General features: G+C 43.2%; 2 protein-coding genes across 4 annotated transcripts in view; both read right to left on the bottom strand.

Moving 5' to 3' along the window:
- Nucleotides 1–3,711, bottom strand: part of dot1l (DOT1-like histone H3K79 methyltransferase) — a 32,919-nt gene extending 29,208 nt beyond the window's left edge. For 2 of the 3 annotated variants that reach the window (XM_085448041.1, XM_085448042.1), the window contains exon 1: nt 3,316–3,711. In XM_085448041.1, the coding sequence (XP_085304167.1) occupies nt 3,316–3,396 (81 nt within the window). In that variant the 5' untranslated portion in view covers nt 3,397–3,711. The remainder of the gene's footprint in view (nt 1–3,315) is intronic. The other variant, XM_085448043.1, reaches the window with a different exon arrangement.
- Nucleotides 3,712–8,139: 4,428 nt separating this feature from the next.
- ell (elongation factor RNA polymerase II) overlaps nt 8,140–20,227 on the bottom strand; it is a 37,274-nt gene continuing 25,186 nt past the window's right edge. The window contains exons 3-12 of the mRNA XM_085449304.1: nt 20,081–20,202; nt 18,609–18,772; nt 17,360–17,610; nt 17,148–17,272; nt 14,563–14,638; nt 12,193–12,775; nt 11,783–11,849; nt 10,871–11,042; nt 10,705–10,749; nt 8,140–10,621 (exon numbers count right to left, since the gene is read on the bottom strand). Coding sequence (XP_085305430.1) covers nt 10,517–10,621; nt 10,705–10,749; nt 10,871–11,042; nt 11,783–11,849; nt 12,193–12,775; nt 14,563–14,638; nt 17,148–17,272; nt 17,360–17,610; nt 18,609–18,772; nt 20,081–20,202 — 1,710 coding nt within the window. The 3' untranslated portion in view covers nt 8,140–10,516. The remainder of the gene's footprint in view (nt 10,622–10,704; nt 10,750–10,870; nt 11,043–11,782; nt 11,850–12,192; nt 12,776–14,562; nt 14,639–17,147; nt 17,273–17,359; nt 17,611–18,608; nt 18,773–20,080; nt 20,203–20,227) is intronic.

Raw genomic sequence — 20,227 nt, 5'->3', positions numbered from 1 at the left:
CAGAATTAAACAATCCACACATTCCTACTGATCATACACCAAAAGTACTTAAAACACCAGCGTATCTCTTAAAAGTGTTGTGTGGGGCTGCTTAGTACCAATACCTAGAACCAGATGGATAAAGAGCTGCACCACACCAGAGGTGCTCTTCATATGGAAGCATTTACAGATGCACAGATGTGGGGATTTAGTGAGCAAACAGCAGATGAAAGACTAAACAAAAGAGATCAGAGAACATCTTCTTTGCATTTTTTCTATGGGCTTGGTTCACTAAAAGCACAACTTACACATCAAAAGCCTGTAACACCATGTTGTAGGGCTGGGCCATATTATACCGTTCACGGTAATACCGGTATAATGTTAGGCAACGATAGGAAAATGAAATATCGCGATAGAATGGGAGTAAAACGCGCATGCGCAGTGCCTTTTTTTTGAGTTTTCATACGCACATGGCCGATTGTTGAGTGAAACAGATGAACCAGAATTGGTTTGTAAAAATGGTGCAACTTCAGTGATGTGGAACTGGTTTGGTGTTTGTCCGTCAGATACACGACAAAGCACATTTTTTTGCAGAACATGCAAGCGGCCGTTGTTATTGTCATATTTGTCGGACTAAGATGCTCTTAAATCTGGGAGTAATCTGGGTCCTAAACTCCGTATGCTTCAGGTCAAACAACACTGCAGCATCACTTAGAGTTAAAAACTGTCTAAATTCTTTCATCTTTAATAAAACGATCAGCATTGCTGCTTTACCAGGTGTAACTATAAAGTTTAACTTCCAGGCATCCATGAAAACAAAAGTTATTACATTTAACGGAGTTAGAAGTTAGCAGGAAGCTAGCGGAAGTTAGCTCGCTAGTTTCGCTAGTTACCTAAGCATGATATAGCATGTTCTGACGGAGAGATTTCTGAAAAAAATCAAACGTACAGCTCTGCTATCACTTCCAACATAAATGAAGACAGGAAACTAAACAGCAGTGACGTTTGTAGGGTTACTGAAGTTGGGCTAGCTGGTATATAATGATGTGCTACGTGATCGCTAGCGACACAGCTATGTTAGCATAACATAAACAGTGAAGCTGGAGGACGAACACTAACACTTTTCCACTTATAAAAGTTAACGTGAAGGTTCTTCATGGTTAGAGACAAATGCAATCGCATGGCAGGATGCTGTAAACGGACCAAACTTCAGTCAGGAGAACAACTGAGATAATCCATCCACAATACGAGGTTAGTCATTAATATACTGCAACAACATGGGAATAGAGCCGCTGCCAGAGAATTCAACATTAATGAATCAATGGTACAGAAGTGGAGGAAGCAAGAAGAATGAGTTTAATAAAGTTTGATTTATCTGACTGCTTTGTTTCGCTTAATGTGCCTTATAATCCCGTGCACCTTATGGTCCGAAAAATACGTACTGCACACTGCAGTTTAATGTTGCAAAGCACCTCTTTTTAACTTCAGTGGATATTATACATGGTTATGCTCAGGATATGTCAGCCCATTTCTACTGGAAATGCCTTTTGGTTAAACTTTCAGCAAGGAATTTGCATTTGCACTGTTACATTTTTATAAAGCTTTAATGTACATAAAAACCAGCTTCTTGTTTAAGTGAAAATAAATGGAAGGTTGTCTTTTTGCGCTAGTAATGTTGTGGAGTTGTATTTTGTCTCGCATCAATTATATCGTCGGTTATATCGTTATCGCAAATTTTCAAATATATATCGTGATAAATATTTTTGGCCATATCGCCCTGCTCTACCATGTTGTGTCTATCATACACAGATAGCAATGTGCTCGTGCTCTGTAGGTGTGATAAGCAATCCTAATGTGGTGCAATGTAGGAGTGAAGAGTAAATGGAGTGGGATCTGCTGTTACCACCAAGAAGTTCAACAAAGGGAAAACACAATGAGTTTTAAACGTGACTGGGAACACATACTTGTATGTGAATTCTAATAATACAGCATTGCTGAACAGGAGCAGGCTCATATCTTCCTCCCTGCAGACTTGACCATATGGACAAGAGAGGAAGGGAGAGGAGAGGGGAAGTGTTTCCCCCTTTGAAAACAGGAGGAGAGCACCGCATGAATGGGCTCCATATCACACAACTCCACATGCATCAGCTGTTTCTAATTCAACACATGACAGTATAAATAGCTCACGCAGCCCAATGATGTATTAAATTCCTGACATGTTTGTCCTCCTGTTTATCTTTGCAGACCATAACATAAGGAAATGGGAGGAAGGGAGGGAGGAACTGTGAGTGTTATCAGAGTCTGGCATAGTGCAAAAAGGGAGGGTCAGCTCTGTCAGGCAAAGCAGGGAGGGAGTGCCTGATTGCATCGACAAGCAACTCTGACTCAACAGAGACTGAAACGGGTGATGGGACAAACACACTATGATGGAAGTGAAATAACCAGACTGACAGACACAGTGCAGCGTGGGGGTGGGGGAAAGCGCCCCAAAGAGACCCCACACACGCATTCTCATAAACTCCGCTATCTTCTCACCGCAATTACTATAAATGAGAAAGATAGTTCAAACTAACTACACACCACTGAAAAGGACCACAGAACTTACAACCGCTTCCCCTTCCGCTTATACTGAATGAGTCAACTGCAGGCACTGACGTGCTGACAGCTACATGGAAATAAAATTAAGAGAACAGAGAGAAACGTGTCTCTACCAGGCATGATTGCTATCACTGCACAGAGCAGACTGACTGATGGGGGTGGTGGGTCCACCTCATGTACAGAGTTAACCCGAGCAAACACAAGTCAGCTGCTCTCGCTCCTAAAACTATGCTGGGATAACACACATACACACACAGAAGGCAGTCTAGGAATGCCAACACTGCTATTCAGATGTGTACAGACAGGAGTTCAAAAACCTACTGTGTAACCATCGGAGATATGGTGTGGTCTATGTGAGCAGGGAAAAAATGTTCGGCCATAAAATAAGTTAGGGACAGACTAACAAAACGGTGGTCCAATTTCAAAACAACCTCCGATCAGTGGCTGTCACTGTTAGTTTTATTAGCTACGGTCAAATGTGCCGTAGGATCTAAGTGTCTACAGTATGACAAGGAAAGAACGGATTGAAATAATCCAGGTATGCCATCAGCCATGGCAGAAGGCTGATACAGCACGTCTGTCACCATCCCAACCAGTATGACCCGATTCTCCGGACGAGCGTGCCACGGCTCTTTCTGCTAGCTAGAGTTAGCGCACAGCTAACGCGGCTAACAAAGACTAAAACAAAAGGCAAAGCTTAAAAGCTACAAAAATTAAGCTTTAAAGTTTAACACTTACATATACTGGTAACGGCCATGGATACCCAGCGGGTTCTGCTCCAACCGGCGATTTGAGCTTGAGCTCCAGCTTTTCTCCCATCCTACACTTCACGGCGGCTTGGCTGTGGTGGATAGCTAGCTAGTAACTGCTCTCTGTTAGCCAGCTGGTCGGTTAGCGAGCGACTTACAACGAGAACATTTTGTAAGAAAAACGTTCAAACGCGTAAAATTAAAAAAGACGTCGACGCTGGTTACGTGGCAGATACACTCACGATGCGTTCAAGTGTATAACTGGATATGACTCGCTGTTCTATTTTAAATAAAATGCCTTTTTTATGCCCACTGGCAATAACACCGATTCCGTATCGCCGCCATCTTGCCCGGCATGAATACTTATGGCAAGGGGCCACTGGCAGCGGAGGGGACGCAGACGTCACTGAGCCAGCTCACGAGCAAGCCACCCCTTCCCAAGCTGCGTGAGAACACCGATAACATCACGACTTTTTTTCCATATTAACGCAGGAATATTTACGCAGAGCCGGCAGATACATGATAAATGATAACAGTTCGTTTTAATGCTAAAAACACATTCGACTCTGATTCTCAACATAATACACTTTTATTTACCCATAAATTATAAATATAAATTATAGCTTTAAGTAAATTAAATATAACGCAAATAACAATGCAACGAGTACTAATAAACACATTCTGTTTTACACGTTTTTATGTACTAGGTGTTGTTATAGAAAGTTTATATACAAATTCAATATAAAACATTGGAAATTAGACCTAAATATTATTTTACCAGCCTTTAATTCAATTCAATTCAATTTTATTTATACAGCGCCAAATCACAACAACAGTCGCCTCAAGGCGCTTTATATTGTAAGATAGATCCTACAATAACACAGACAGAGAAAAATTCAACAGTCATGTGACCCCGTATGAGCAAGCACTGGGGCACAGTGGGAAGGAAAAACCTCCCTTTTAACCGGAAGAAGCTGGCTCTTACACATATCCCTGAGGTACACCAACTGTATAATGCAGTTTGCTCATTTCCTAAGAACAGCTAGAAATGTGTAGGGTTGTATTTTGGAATCTGTATCGAACTCAAAGAGCTTTCCAACTGTTTCTCTGTCTATACTCGAGGACTCTGTCACCCAGTGCTGATGTTTTGGAATTTTAATTAGGTCTTTACTACTACTACTACTACTAATAATAATAATAATAATAATGATAATGATAACTTTTCTTTTGTTATCATTATCTATTTGAAGACTACCCCCTGTTAGTTAATTTGAGCACAGATCTGTAGCTGACTATAGGCAGAGATGTGCAAACACATGCATTATCAGCAGCCCAGAGTCTGGATCAAAGGCCTAAATGAAAAACTCTGTCAGTACAATATTTACCAAAGATTGCTGTTGTTCACAAGACTTACAGCTTTGCCCAGGAGCCTCAAACATCTGCATGTAAAGACTTTAAACGGCCCGAGGAATTTCATTTATATTTTAAAACTAGTAAGTCGGTTGGCTGGAAAACAGTTTTATAGAACAAAACCAGCTGTTTGATATGTATGACGGAAATACAGAAATATTTCTTAAGGAAGTTCTTCAGTATTTATGCAGGCAAGTATCTACCTACCTATGGCTCTTTATAAAACAGTTGTTTATACACTTCTGTGCACTTGCAAAACAGTTAAACATGGATATGATGTGTAAGAAACTGGGCACATCTCATTCAAAATTGATGGTGTAGTTGGGGAGCTAATTATAGTAAAATTGTTTTTTACTTTATGTGTGACGTGTCCACAGTGAGTGATGATTTATAATGGACTGTGGTTGAGGAAGGGTTGGGTTACTACCCGGTCAAGTCACCATATAATTTTCATAATCTGTGTGCCTGTCTTTTTGTTCCCATGCAGCACAATGTTTGCTGAAAAACAATACAATGCACTGAAGGATGTGCAGAAGCATCTATGCTACTGTAGTCATGTGGACTGAGGGCGGTTATGGGAGAGACATTTATACTTTCATGGGTTATGTTGCTGTATTTTTTATTGAATGAGAAATTACATGTGAGGATAAGTGGATGAGCGAGTACACAGTTTAAACAATAGATAGAGCGAAGAGAGAAATAACCTCAGCTCATTCACAGAAAAGTTGTCTGATTCAGCTCAACAGAGCCAGCATTGTTTACAAGAAGGTTCAGTCATCTATAGCCTGAATGTGAACAGAGACTGTAGTTCAAATTTCTGGCCTTTAGCCACAAAACTGCACTGTACCAGATAGACTGACAGGCTATGGTATCTTGATTTTGAAAGCATTAGATCCAAGAAAAATAGCTATGACTGGTGAAGTGGGATGTTTCCATTATACTCAAAGAAGTCATATATTACCATATAAATGGGAATGTGTCTGCCTGGTGCTAGACGTCTCTTTTGCCAACTGATGATGAGGATGCAGCATCTGGATGGAGATCAGCAATGAAGGAAGAAACCTCCTGATATTAGAAATGACCCTGAAGGTCAGGCAGTCGATATGAAGCAGAAACCCGTCCATAATAGAGGAGAAGACGCAGCAAGCTGCCAGTTTGGCTGGTGCTGCAGAATGAATAAGAGATAATCAAGATGGTAAACTCCCAGGTCAAAGAGCACTCAAGAGAGTATTATGGGGAAACTAGCTTTCCCTGGTGGATTCTGTGGTTAAGACAAAAAAAAAAAAAACACAATAGAAATTTCAGTGAGACGAATGCAGCTGGTCAAAGCTTGAAGGCTTAGCAGATGTTTATCGCTGCTTCACGTTCACCTGTTTTGTCTGAGACCATTTGCACTAACCCTCTCATGTATCTGAGAGATGAGACTTTTCACACCTATGTCAGAGCAGACTTATAGTGCCAACTTTGAGGAACCACTGATGCATTTTAAAAATGCAACTGTCATCACACACATCAGCTGCTAAAATCAGCAATGTTTCAGCCAACTTAGGTGTGAAGACTTTCCTAAACAAACATTCAGCTAATGGTAAAGCAGCTGGTTTGTTTTTAGAATCCTCATTAGCATGAGCTTTATCTGTAGCTATTATAAGTGTCCGTATACTTAAAGGAAACCAATTATGCTCATTTTTAAACCTCATATTTTCATTCCTGGACTCTGTATGCTCCTTATTTATCTTAGCAGCCCCTCAATCCACCCAGAGTAACCAGCGGTTACCATTTGAGGGCTCCGAGTCCACCCACTGTCAGAAATAAAAACGGAGCAGCTAGAACAGTTTAAGGTCAAACACCCTTCTTCTGCTTGGCTGCACTTTTTAAACAAAAGAAATAAACACAGTGGGTGGGGCTTCCTCTGCTCACCTGGTTCTATTAAATTCAATATAATTTTATTTATACAGCACCAAATCACAACAACAGTCACCTCAAGGCGCTTTATATTGTAAGGTAGACCCTACAATGATACATACAGAGAAAAACCCAACAATCATATGAACCCCTATTAGCAAGCCCTTTGGCGACAGTGGGAAGGAAAAACTCCCTTTTAACAGGAAGAAACCTCCGGCAGAACCAGGCTCAGGGAGGGGCGACCATCTGCTGCGACCAGTTGGGGTGAGAAAAGGAAGGCAGGATAAAAGATGACTCAATGACATCACACAGAGGGCAGAAAAAGCTGGTCAGAGCAGTGTGACGGTGGAACTGCTGGCTCACATGAATTATCCGTCTTTGAAATTCTGGCCCCCTCTAATATTAACATCCACCACTGCATAATAAAGCCTTTTAAATTCATCGATTATGCCATGCCCTCGAGTTTAATGCCAATTACCTTCAATAAGAGTCAGCCCTTTATTTCAACTACGGCCTACATTTTCACATGAAAGCACTAGCTCGCTCTGTTAGCACAGAATCTGAATAGAAGCAGATCCCTCTGCAGTTTTCAGCACAGAGAGAGAGGGGAGGGGAGACCTCTGTGTGTAAACATGTTTGTGTATATGCTGCTGTATGTTGAGGAGAGGGGGAGATGGCAGCTTGCCACAGTGAACTCTCTGACCAGCCCCCCTCCCCTCCAGCTCCCTCAGCAGCTCTGAGGCCAGCTTCGGGATGAGAGCCATGCGCAGCGAGGCTCAGGCACAGCTCAGCCCAGCCAACTGGAACGCAGTCGCTATGTAGATTTCTGGGATCTTTCACAGTGTGTCAGATTACAGCGAGCCTCGTCCTGCGCTGCCTGGCTGGAGCATCCTCTGCTCACGCTGCCATGCCAAGGCCTTTTTGGGATCCACGTTTAAGTGTCAGCAAACACACATTCACAAATTATAAGAGGATGCCAATTAGACACAAGACACACGTAGACTACAAAGTGGAAGCTTTTAACTACTTCCCCTTGCAACCAAATGGATCCCCGAGGGTGTCGCCGAGCACACGTAAGGGTTTACCGACGAAGAGAAACAAAGAAATCTGGGACACCGCATGGATCTAAATATTTCTAGTTAATCTGCTGCCTTCATGGACAAAGGCGAGGCATGCCAGGACTGTGTGAAGGCTGGGGAACCCAACAGTGTGAGGCTGCTGCCATCCAAAGGATAGCTGCTGTATTACAAACCAGTCGATTCAGTAATTGTTACCAAAAATAAATAAATAAATAAAAAAAATTAATGATTTCCTTAATTAGAGAAAGTGCTTCAGTAATTTGAACTTCCACAAACATGTTTGAAAGCTTTAAAAACAAATAAAAAAAAAAAATGACTTCATCATCTGTATGATTAAATATTCCTGACCCCATGTGGAAACAGCAGGAAATGTAGCACCATTACAATAAAGGGCAACAACAACGGATTCAGAATTTCACAAATAAAGATTTGAAAGAATTTTATTATTGAAACAAAGATCATCTCAGTCCCAGTCCCTTATGGTTTTCAAAAAGCGTGCTTTGGGTTTTAGCGCCAACATTTCATGACTGTCCTCCAAAGCCCTCTTTGCTTATACAGCAGCATGTATATACTGAAGGGAAAAGGAAAAGGGGGGAAAAAAAAAATCAAAACCTATACAAACAGATCATTTTGGCACAATCAACTCGTACATGGTAATCCTGTGCTGGCATATTATTACCAGTTTGCTCTCCATTGGATCAAAATATCTTTCACTGATAAACTCATTCACGATGGATTTTGACCAGAGAGGGAAATACAGTAATCATGTCTGAATCTTTGTAGAAAACAAGGTACAGTAAGAGTGACTGAAAGTCTTTGTTAAAAGGTGTAACGCTCGGTGTTGCAGAGTGTTGATACCAGTAACAAAACATTCCTCCTCACAGACTTCCGAGTCCCAGATCCAGCCTCGGTCTGAACCCGGCAGCATTTCTAAGTTCTGAACTTCATGTAGTGTTTGTATTAGGAGCAAGATGAAAATCTGAAACCTGACAAGTCCAGTGCGAAGCTCTGACCCCTCACAGGGAAACACTGAAGAACTTCCTACTGGATGGTAAATCAGACAAAATTAATGAGAACTGGAAGCGGGGAATTCTGTGATGTTGGCAAAGTTCCTTTGCCAACATTTGGTAGAGCGTTTTGTGTCATCCCACTCAGTAAGCACTTTGGTATACATGCTGGTCAGAGTCACGTCTACTCGATTACATGATAATACAGTCGGACTAGGCCTCAGCGTGGATTTTAATATCCTTGGGCAGTTTTTTTTCTTCAAGTAAAGATACAAAGACTGTTCGTTGTAACTCATTCATAAAGCATGCACTCGGATGGACAAAGAAGTGTGTCGATTGGACAAAACCCCAAGGTAACAGCAAGATCAGAAGAAAAAGTGCAGATTCTCCATATTCACGTAAAAAGATCGATATAAGAAACGCACTTGCTGACGGCGCTCAACGTTTCTCGGGCATCTCGACTCGATGCTGACCCGGGAAACTGATTTTTTGGGTCGCTCCCTGTAAATACTTGACATCACACTTGGAAAAAGGCAAAAAGTGGTTCTCCTCTGAGCAGGAGGTCCACCGGGCTCCACTCGGAAGATGAACAAAAATGGCTTCATCTTAACAGTCGTCTCAGATGGACTAGCATGCGGGAAGATTAGCAGACAAAAACAAAAGTAAACGTGATCTGAACACAACTGAAAGTGATAATGGTGCACAAGCCGAAACTTCCAAAACTTCCCGGAGATGAAAAGAAAAAGGCTTTAGGTCTGCATCCCGTCTGCTTCAGCTTACAATTCAAGGATCTTCCGTAGTGCGAAGAAGGGTAACACTGACACCGAGCTCCTCAGAAAACTCGGACACATTCTGTTGCTACAAAAGCCGTAATAAACGGGAAAGACGATTCATTAACAGCAGAGAATAGTTTCTCACTGACGCAATAACTGAACCACAACTTAGGACCACTGCAGGAACAGAGCTCGGGAGTTCGTCCTGAAGGACCGCAAACCCGAGCCCCCCCCTTCCTTTAATACGCGTGCATATGATTTTAGAAACGAAAAGCTGAACGCACAAACCCGCGTGTGACCGTGCGCACCGGTTTCAAATGAACAGTAATATCTGCATCTCTTTAAAAGAGATAAATAAAGAGAATAAAGTTATCCCAAAAGACTGACAGACGGGCAAGGCAGCTTCTGGATAAAATACAGGCAGACATTCAAAATGTGAGAACAGAAGCTTTAAAGTACTGATACAGAGGAGTGTAAAACAGACTCCTCCCCCATTTTAATATCCAAAATAAATACAAAGAAATAGAGGTTCGACATCTCAACCATTCATTTTTCACTAAGTGGGGAAAACTTTTTCATCATTCGTTTAATTTTTTCTCAACTCAAAAACAAATTCATTGCATTTGGCATTCAATCTGCAGCTTTCATCTCCGTGTCCCTCCTGTTCCCAAAGCAGGAAAAAGAATTTGGAAATCTCCCAAGAACGTGGCAAAGTTTCCATGTTTGACACTTTCACATCTCTGAACTATAAGCAGGGTGTGTAGAAAAACAGACCTGCACAGAGCCACATTTTCTGGATGCACACCAGGCTTCGCCTCATCTCCACAAAAGAAAAAACAAAAGAAAAACAGAGCGTGTCCCGCTTGGTTCCCACTAGAGCCTTTGGCCCCGATGAGAGGAATACTCCCTTCATGGCAATTTTTTTCTTCTTCTTTTCTCCCCACACAAGCAGAATCTGGAGCTTTCCACCATCTGCTCGGCTTCCAGAGATAACAGGGAACACAGTCTAATAACCACTTTTAAAGTTGCTGTTGATCGTACTCCGCAATGAGTTTCTTAATGTGCGCCAGTTTGTTGTGTAGATATTCACAGCGGTTCTTCTCTTGGCTGTAGTTTGGATTAGTCTGCGATGGAAAAAGCACAGCGTCAGAATCTGATAAACCGCTCACACACTTCATCATCAGCGTCAGTCAGAGCTACAACCTACCTTTTTTATTTTACGATACTCTTGAAGTATTTGATTGTGAACCGTCTGTTCAAAGAAGGAAAGAGTTTAAGTCATTTGTCTTCACATTAAAGGTAAAAGCGTTGTGTTTATTATACGGTTACTCGTGGTGCCGTGGAATCTTTCGCGTCTCTCTCGGGGTATTTACCTTGTACTTGTCTGTGCCGTGTTGGAGCTGTTTCAGCTCATTATCAAGCACCGTGAACTGCCGGGTGATGCCCTCTATTCGAGCATGTAGTCCCCGGTACTCGCTGTACTCGGCGTTGAAATCATTTTTATACCTTTGACGCTGCTCCGGAGAGCTGATCACTGTATATTTCCTAAGGAGAAGAATACAGAAAAAAATATTACTGAACAAGAAGAGCCCAAACTACCAAGGACACTCCCTGTCTGGGCAGCATTTACTTTGGATTTTCTTTGTTTTTTTAAAATGTACTTTTACATTGTCTGCAGTAAAAAACAGATGACAACTCACAGCACAGTTGTAAGAGTCAGAGTTTCTCAGTTACAAGGCTTTTGTCAGTTTTCCACAAATAAATCATCGAGCTGACCTCGAAGACCTCAGTGGATGCGAGCCAAATTTGAGTGCATTGTTAACATGACCCCAACGTTTTATAAGAATTCTTTCAAAACTGTGTTTACAGACAGAAGGACACACAAACTTTACCAGAACCCAGAAATATAACCAACAAAAATAAGTTGTGAGGAGTGAGAAGAATCAATATCGGCTTTTAAGTCTGACGCTGCGGGAAAAGTGCAACTTAAACCGTAACCCAAAATATGTGTCATCACGTCTGCGTTCATGTTTGAGTTGTGGCTGTGAGGAGGAGGAGTATAATTTTTGTGTCTCAGCCACAGCTATGGAGCTTGGTGGCAAAAGGACAAAAAAGTAATGAGCGCTTTCTGAACACCAGCACGCACCCGTCTCCTTTACGTCACGTCTCACCACCAATGGGACGGTGAACTATCTCCTCTCCTCATGTGTGACTCACGGTGGAGGTTGTCTCATTTATTCTGATGAGTTTAACAAGAAGAAATTTGTCAAAACTTGAATACTCACAATAAATAGTCTGCCACTTCAGGTGAAGATGAAGGAATACTGGTACTGTTACACATCCCATTAAGATCTGAAACGAGAACACACATTTGAATAATCTCAATGTGTCATCTGTGCAGGTCTCTAATGCAAAAGCAGAGAAACGTCAGTATGACTGTTATTTGTATTTAACTATCATCTTTTCTGCCAGTGAAATTAACAGGCGTGCATTTGAGGCACAAACTCGAACAGCAGGGGTCTCAGTTTGTTCGATAAGAATAAGACTCGTCACATGATGCATCACCTACTCACAGTGATGACTAACTGGAGAGCATCCAAATATCAAGTATCACTTTTATTCAGAAATCCACATCTAACGCAGTAAAATACTGTGTGTGTGTGTGTGTGTGTGTGTGTGTGTGTGTTGTTCTCACCTGTGCTTCTGTGTGGAATACTGTTGCTTTTGAGGTTTCCTAGGCTCGTCTCACAGGCTCTATTAGGCTCCGACACACACTCGTCACGACTTTTCCTCTCGTTTTCCTGCTCCTTCTCCCTCACCTTCTCTTTATCTTTGCTCTTCTCTTTGTCTTTATGCTTTTTGGACTTCTTTTTAGACTTGGTGTTTAAGGAGGAAGAGCTCTTGTCCCGCGGGGCCTCCAGGATCGTGTGTCTGGGGGAAGATGTTTGAGGGAGCGAAGGCGGCTGACTGAACCTCTCGGGCACCGCAGATTCCTGAGAGTCACAGTCGCGTCCATTGTTGCTGGAGTCATTGCTGACGTCCGACAATGCTTCAAAAGGACGGGGGATGTCGAGCATGGGCAGCTGCTGGGAGCTGGACGGCGTGCCGCCATCTGGCGCTGAACCCACCACTCCCGACGGCGTGCTGCCTGCATCGCCTCTGCCATTGGAAGAGCTGATCTTGCCATTAACCGGGGGTGTTGCAGCCTTGCTAGCGAGGTGCGATATCCTTGGCTTTTTGTTGGCGAGTGGGTCGATGAAGTCGGCAGCGGGCCGTTTCTGGCGAAAACAAAACAGTTTTAGTTTCATACCTTAAAACAGCGTTTGATATGAAATAGTGTTCCAGGTGAAATCAGGCAGGGGAGAGACTAATGAGAGCAGAAAGCAACATAATGAAAACGACAAGACTACAGAGTATTCGAGGAAGAGCACTCTTAGCAGCAAAGACACAATGAGGACTGTGCTTCCTTTTCACAACAGCAGAGATTAGATTACAGACAGCCCTGTTTGACCCAGTCCACTCTGAAGACTTTGGGAGTGGCAGACTCGATGACTTTGTTTGCTCTCCTGACTTGGTGGTGTGAAACAAAGGCAAAGAGCCAGTGAAGAGCTCAGCTTGAACCTCCCAAGCTCTTCTAATCTTCTCCACACAAAGCACCTTTGACACCTGAGATCAAAAGTCTCCTGAGATGACAGCCGGAATGAAAAGACTTCTTTATGATTAGCCATGATGGAGGAGGCTAGACTTTAAGTTTCATGTTCATCAGTGTGGATATGCCTTCCCATTGTTCTGTAGCACTCCCTGATTCAGACCAGACCCAGCTCAGGTTTATGCTGCATTACCTGCTGTGATTCTGTCTTTTTACCAATGCAGCTAAAAATGGAGCCCGGAGGCCTGTGTGTGTGTATTCATATCTTTGTGGGGACCAAAAATTGTAAGTTGACTATGCTTGTGGGGGACTAACAACCCGTTATAGGGACAAAATGCTCGTCCCAACGAGTCTGAAGGCAATTTTCAGACTCAAAATGTGGCTATAGTGTCAGGGTTACAATTCGGTTATGGGCAGGGTTAGGGTATTAGGGTAAGCGGCTAGGGAAAGCATTATGTCAACGAGATGTCCTCACTAAGATATGGAAACGTGTGTATGTGCGTGTGTTTACAGAGGGAGTGAGCGGAAAGGAAGGGGCAAACAGTAGGTGTCTGAGGCAAGAACAGCTGAGTGGAAGGAGCTATTAATAAAGCAGAGCCTCTTCTCCTCCCTCTGCTTAATGGAAGTGTAAATAATGGTAAATTTAGACGTCTGTACAGACCTAACAGGACAGGCAGTATGAAAATATCAAAAAATTGTTTAGGCAGTAAGGCAGGAAAACACAATTTCACGCAGATATAGTATACCCAAGAAGATATTTTGTATAATAACAAAAGTTAAGTATTCATGGAAACGTGTATATTTATTTAAAGATTCTAGGGGAGCTTCTAATATCCCTTAATGCGTAATTCTGACCAGCAGCAACCACTTAAGAAAACATTTACTCCAAAAGGCACTTTGGAAATTCACAGAGGAGGATACTAAGAGGAAACATTTATACTTTTGCAGACAGCCAGATGATTTAGAAAAACCCTCCTTGGGAAATACCAGACACCACCAGACTACTACAACAACAGTCCGGGGGTCAGGCTGCAGTGTTTGGTAAACTGGTGGAAATGGAAAGAAACGCTCCAGTACACACATTAGGTGGAAATAATCTTACCCCTATTCCTCCTGCCTTTCTACAAGGTTGCTGGAAACATACAAAAGGCTTAAGCATGCTTGGGTTACACATTACGCTTTGTATTTACACTGAATTTTTTTCCTGCCTGGTCTGTATCTCAAACAGGGGTTTTCTATTCTTACATGTAGCTTCCTCCGTCTTAACCAGCCCTTTATCGTGGTCTGATCACAGGAAGAGACTTGTTATTAAATGTTCAGTCAGTAACGAGGAGGAGGAGGCAGAGGGAAACAGCAGATGAGGCTTTAGGAAAATGTGTGGAAGTGAGAGACGGGTTAAAGGAAGAGGAGGCTCACTTGAGATGGAGAGCAGCTGGCCAGCTCTTTCGGTGGGCTCTCTGGTGGAGGTGCAGAGCTGTTCTGGGCTTGTTTCCTAAGAGAGTTCATGCACACAGACAGAGACAGAGCCAAGAAAATTTAATACAGTTTATGCATACCTGCAGTGCATTAAAACTCTTATCTATCCAACTATCCTGGTGAGTTAAAGCAACATATGCACTGGCAGCAATGAGGGGCTTAAAGTGCAGGAAAGTGATCTCTTTCAACCTCAGCGTTTGACCAGACACTTCCACACCACTAACACGCTTCTCAGGTCTGAAGCAATCATGGGCTCATAAAGTGTCTTTGAAATGACTTAAACCCTTACAGCTTAAAATCCCCTTTTCTAAGCATACACGGCAAAAAACAGAAAAAGAAATCTAGCTGAAATTGATTCTGTGACAAGCAAATTGTATGTACGAGGACTTCAAAGACCTGAGACAGTCACACTGAGAAGCTCACAGGGTAGCTATGACAACTGAGTGAAGGAGGAGGTACTTGAGAGCAGCATTTAATTATCTACAGAGAAGGCAAAGTTTCAATAATAAAATCTGTGCACATTTTTAACATTTAATGCTTTTTAATCTCTCAGTCACTGCAGTGTGTTTATTTAACGGCTGAACGGTTTTGGCAGCAGCTCGTGCACGATGAGCGAGAGAGTGCCACGACACTCTGAAGTGACAAAGAAAGTGGTGCCGCTGCTCACTTGGGGATGGACGCTTGTTGTGCCGGGTTACATTTATAAAGAGGTTACTTTTGCATGCTCCGACAATAACAGAACGTCGATTTAAAGGCAAACGAGCAATATTTACACGCCGATCGTAACTGCCTCCATTACCCACGAATCATTGCACGGCCAGGTATGAACAAGGATAAACGGTGCATGCTACGTGCAACAACGTACACTTTCTGAGAAGCATAACTACACGTTAGATTGAAGCATCCCACGGCTACTGCGATTGGCCCGTCGATTCTCCCTGTGCATTTCCAGCTATGTTTAACGTTGAAGTACGATATCAGTGACAGGGCAACAATCAATGCCTCAGTAATCATCACTGTCAATATACAGAGGGGAAAAAAGTCACAGGATTTGTTCCTATCGACTGGCACCGCACGTGTAACAGCAGGACACGACAACAATGTTGACCACTTAGGTAGGATACATCACAGGCTCTACAAGGTATTCCCCACAGATATATGAATCAGTCCTTAAAGTTGCTTTTTTGAAGCGGAACCTCAGTCCGCTGACCTGAGCAGAGTTCCAACGCTGGCTTAAACACTAGCAGTAAAAACAGAATTCACTGGACAAACACCACATGTGGCCATAAAAATAAAGACGCATGCAGAGATGCTCTTGCCACAGCTGAGGACTTTATCAGTAGGGGGCAGTTAGGTACACCAAGTCTCGTCAGTGCCGCACCCTTGTAAAAATCAAGCCGTGTGTGCGTGTGAGTGAGAGAGAGTGAGTGTGCAGCTGACACTCAAAGGCAGGCAGGAGTGAGAGCAGTGAGACAGCGGGCTGAACCTTGGACAGGTGCCACTTCACACATAGATCAGCATGGGCTGGAACACTTGCATCATGTGCGCCCCACTCATGTTGCTGTGCGACTCCTGCGTGACTGACTGCATTAGCTCCAAACACTGGAGGAGCCACGGAGGGGGAGGTGGTATTTAGGTGGGAGGCTGTTTGCTAGTCAGCTGATAAACTCCCCCAAAAAGAGCTCAAAGTACAGTAAAGACACAAATGGGCAGCAAGCATGTACGGATGTTAAAAAGAAAATACAAGAGCACACACACGAAATACTGACTAGACTTTCCGACAAAAAACTGAGAACTGCTGCAGTGCATGAGACTGCGTGTTGCATTATGAACACTCAGTGTTAATATCCTGGCTGCCTTCAGGTGTGGGCACAGTTAAGGTTACTGTGGATAATTGGAGCTATTCTGGAGTCCACTACACAAACACAAACTGAGGACTGAATGTTGCTGGTCTATATATAGCCGGTCGGACGCTCGCTCCCTCGCTGGCTTGCTTTTCCTCGGCGTTCCAGACCATGAGAAACCAGATTTTTCCACCGGGACGGAAGCCAGCAGCTCACGCTGTTAACAAATACAACTCTAAGAGGAAATTCAGTGGAATGCAGAAATCTTCCTGGGGCACAGAGAAAGTCGAGCACATTGATACCTCCCAAAAAAAAAAAAAAAAAATCCTTAAAGAAAATAATTTCAATCCAAAAATATCCTTATACATGCAACGATCACGTCTCATAAACGACACAAGGAAAATATTAAAGAAAAATAAGCATGCATAGATATTAAACATTACTTCTATGCGCCGTAAGACTTTAAACTCATAACCATCACGCTGGCGCTTAACTCCCGCCAGAAATACAAACAAGGTGCTTTTCAAGATTTTTAAGCCACAACACGTGAGATGAAAGTTAAATCTACTGATCTACCAGAAATGCTGCTGTACAAATGAACACTGCTACAGTATCAGAGCCTTCTAACTGCTGGCATGCTATCCCACTGAACACACATATTCATTGTAACTGCTGACATACCTGAACAGAATTCTCTTGAGAAGCTGCTGGTCTCCTTCTGTGTAGCCTGGCCAGTCCTTCTGAATTTCCTTATACAAAAAGTCCTTTAATGTGAAAGTGTTTTCTCTCCCATTCAGGTTTGCAACCTATGAAAGGAGCAGAAATCTCAGGTGAGCCCAGCTACTATCAAAGTATCAGGAAATCTACATGATGGCCAAGAGTGTGTGTGGGACCTGTTGCAGGTGGCTATCCAGGGAGTCTTTGTCTAATGGCGAGAGACCATCCTTCTGCAACCTCAGGATCAGCTCGGGCTTCTTGTAAGGCTTGAGAGCCAGCAGGTGGACGAGGCGCTCTCGGAGCGGCCTGTGCTGAGTTGCGCTCTTCTTCAGCGTACTGCTCGAGATGATGACGGGTCGAGACGTCCTCCGTAAGGGGGCGACATCTGAGAGTCCAGGTGCCGGTTTCCGGATCTGAACCTTCTTACCTGAGAAGAGTTAAAACGCACAGACTGATGTTACACATTTTAACGGATCTCTCAAAGAGCAGTCTTAGGAAAACCGTCTGCAGTTTATTTACGAGTTACGACGAGACGCTCGTCTTATGATGATTTTAATTATAAGGGGTGTTTATTTATCACAAATAAACACAGTGTTAGAAAAATGAGTCATCAGGTTGCTTTTTGGTTGGCAGCCAGTGTATTTTATTTTCTTAAGAACAAAAACTGCAATTTCATCACAGCATCTTTGGACACAGTGGCTGTTAAAGGCTGGGAGAGCTTGCAGATGACTCATAGGTGACGCATTGTGAAATGATCTTAAGTTCAAGTCTGTGTGGCAATACTAAACTTCCAGCAAAAAGCAGTGATCGCCATCTCCCAGTGACACCTTGCTTTCGGATCACCTGGTGAGACCAACAGCCCGTTTGCTTCCTAGCACGCGGACCGAGCGTGCTTGACTCAGAGCCTCATGGTGAACAGGCTCACACTAGATTTCTTTTTTTTGTAGGCAGTGAGGCAGAGCCGCTGCGGCTTTCTGCTTCGACTGACACTCAGGGCACTGCGGTGCGGCTCTGATACCAAAACAGAGATTCAGGAAGTGGACGTGTTATGTGTGGATGTGCCTGGGGGCATTTCCTCCTCTGTGTGTTTTGAAATTACATTCAAGGAGAAATGGATCAGTGCGTATGAGCCTTTACAGCAAGCACGCATGCTGTTACCGTGAAAGTACACTGCCGTTCAGACACAGGTCACTTTCTGTTAACGCTTCATTCAGATAACCACAGCGAGGAAGCTCAAACACTGGTACAGTGAGAACCCATTCACCAGCAGAGCACGGGCCAAGTGTGGGTGTTTGCAGGGAAATATCGCTTCACACGAACCAAAAGCTCAACACTGGTAGTCTTACTAGTCTGTGTGAGTAGGAGACTCTGAAAATGACAGACCAACAGTTGGTATTCATGTGTCATAGTATCGCGTTTTCTCACCTACGTATCGTCCCCCAGGCTTGATGACGATGGCACTCCTGCTGCGAGTCTCCTCCTCAACCTGGGCCATGCTTTCCTTGGCCTTCTGGTAGGAGTCGTCTGTGGCACATACTGTAATCTTGTCCTGGATCCCACCCAAACAATCCAGCTGAATGCTCCCTTCACTGCCAAAACAAAAAGGAGGTGGTGAGAGAGGAAGACGGAGAATGGACAGAAGTTTGAACTGGAAAAAATCCCATTAGAATCCCTTTTATTGGAGATGGGGAATAAGACACTTGTGATACATTTAAACGAGTCCTACTTTAAAGTATTGCAACAGTGTATTTATAACATTAAGTATTAAAGACTATTTTCACTACTCCACCCCTTCACCGTGCATTCCTGCCCACATGAGAGCCATTAAACCCCCCGGAGGGCACAACTATTATTTTTTCAATTTCCAGCCAACTGTGGGTTCCCACAGTACGACTCACTGCGGCATCAAATCCTATTCTTTCACAGACTTTCCGGCTCCCTTTGATTAGGATTTGGCAGAAAATGAGATGGTGCTAGCACAGTTGATGGAAGCTGAGCTCTGTCATTTGGGTTTTAGACTGCAACTGGAGGTTGACGAGGATCAAGTCGGAGATTCGAATTAACTCCAGCTGACCCACTTTTTAAAAATACTTTGAGAACAATGGGGTCAGAAACTTGACAAGTACAAGATCCTTGTAGTTCCTCATTCTGTTCCTCCATTTCCTTCCTCATCGACGCACACATCTGCCGGCATTAATTTGATTCAGTCACAGTTTGCGGACGTTATGTGTCGAGTCTTTCCCACCTCTACTTGCTGGGATGGGCCCGACCACCCATGATTGAAGTTTAACTGTACTGGAACACCAGATAGCTTAAGTTCTTACCTCAACATTATTTTGCAAGAATATTTTGTTTAATAACTCAATTTTGGGTTAACTCGACAGAACAATGTCGTCACTCAGCTCGCGGCACCTTTTCATATTTAACTGGAAAAAGATGAAGAACGATTGAACCATTTACCAAAGTTCATAAAAGTCACAGCGTCCCGGAGCCGAAGCCCCGATTGTCTTCATCTATGCTGCCTGTAAGGTGGTGAATTGAGAGACCTGATGATTGGCCTCAGGTCCCGAGTTCAACAGTATTTCCAAGCAACAGTCTGCCTGAAAATACTCATTAGATAATTGAAGTCCAAAGACTGCTGACTATTTACACATGGTTTAAATATGTTGACAGAACATGACATTACATCTTGTGTTTTTATGGAGTGTTCCTAGTGCCAGTCCCAAGCCCGGATATGTGGGAGGGCTGTGTCAGGAAGGGCATCAAATCAAACATGCGGATTCATCTGCTGTTGGAGGACTGACTCCTTGGGTAATACACGAGCGACCGTAGGCACCTTCGCGTATTTACATAAGAGAAATTAATAAGAAAGCACTGCTTGTGTTTGCGCTCTTCACCTGGTGATGTACTGCTGGATGCAGTCGAAGCTGCCCTGCGGGTTATCTCTGCCCACATTCGACAGGTAGAAAGTAAAAGTTTGGAGTTCGCTTGAATTTTCTGAGCGTGGTATTGAAATTTTCTGTTGAAGACAAAAACAAAACAAA

The sequence above is a fragment of the Copadichromis virginalis genome, linkage group LG23 (assembly GCF_057382275.1).
Source record: "Copadichromis virginalis isolate Kocher_CV1m ecotype Utaka linkage group LG23, C_Virginalis_male_GT1.1, whole genome shotgun sequence".
NCBI lineage: Eukaryota > Metazoa > Chordata > Actinopteri > Cichliformes > Cichlidae > Copadichromis > Copadichromis virginalis.
The sequence above is the reverse complement of the archived record's forward strand: the minus strand, read 5'-3'. Positions and strand labels throughout refer to the sequence as shown.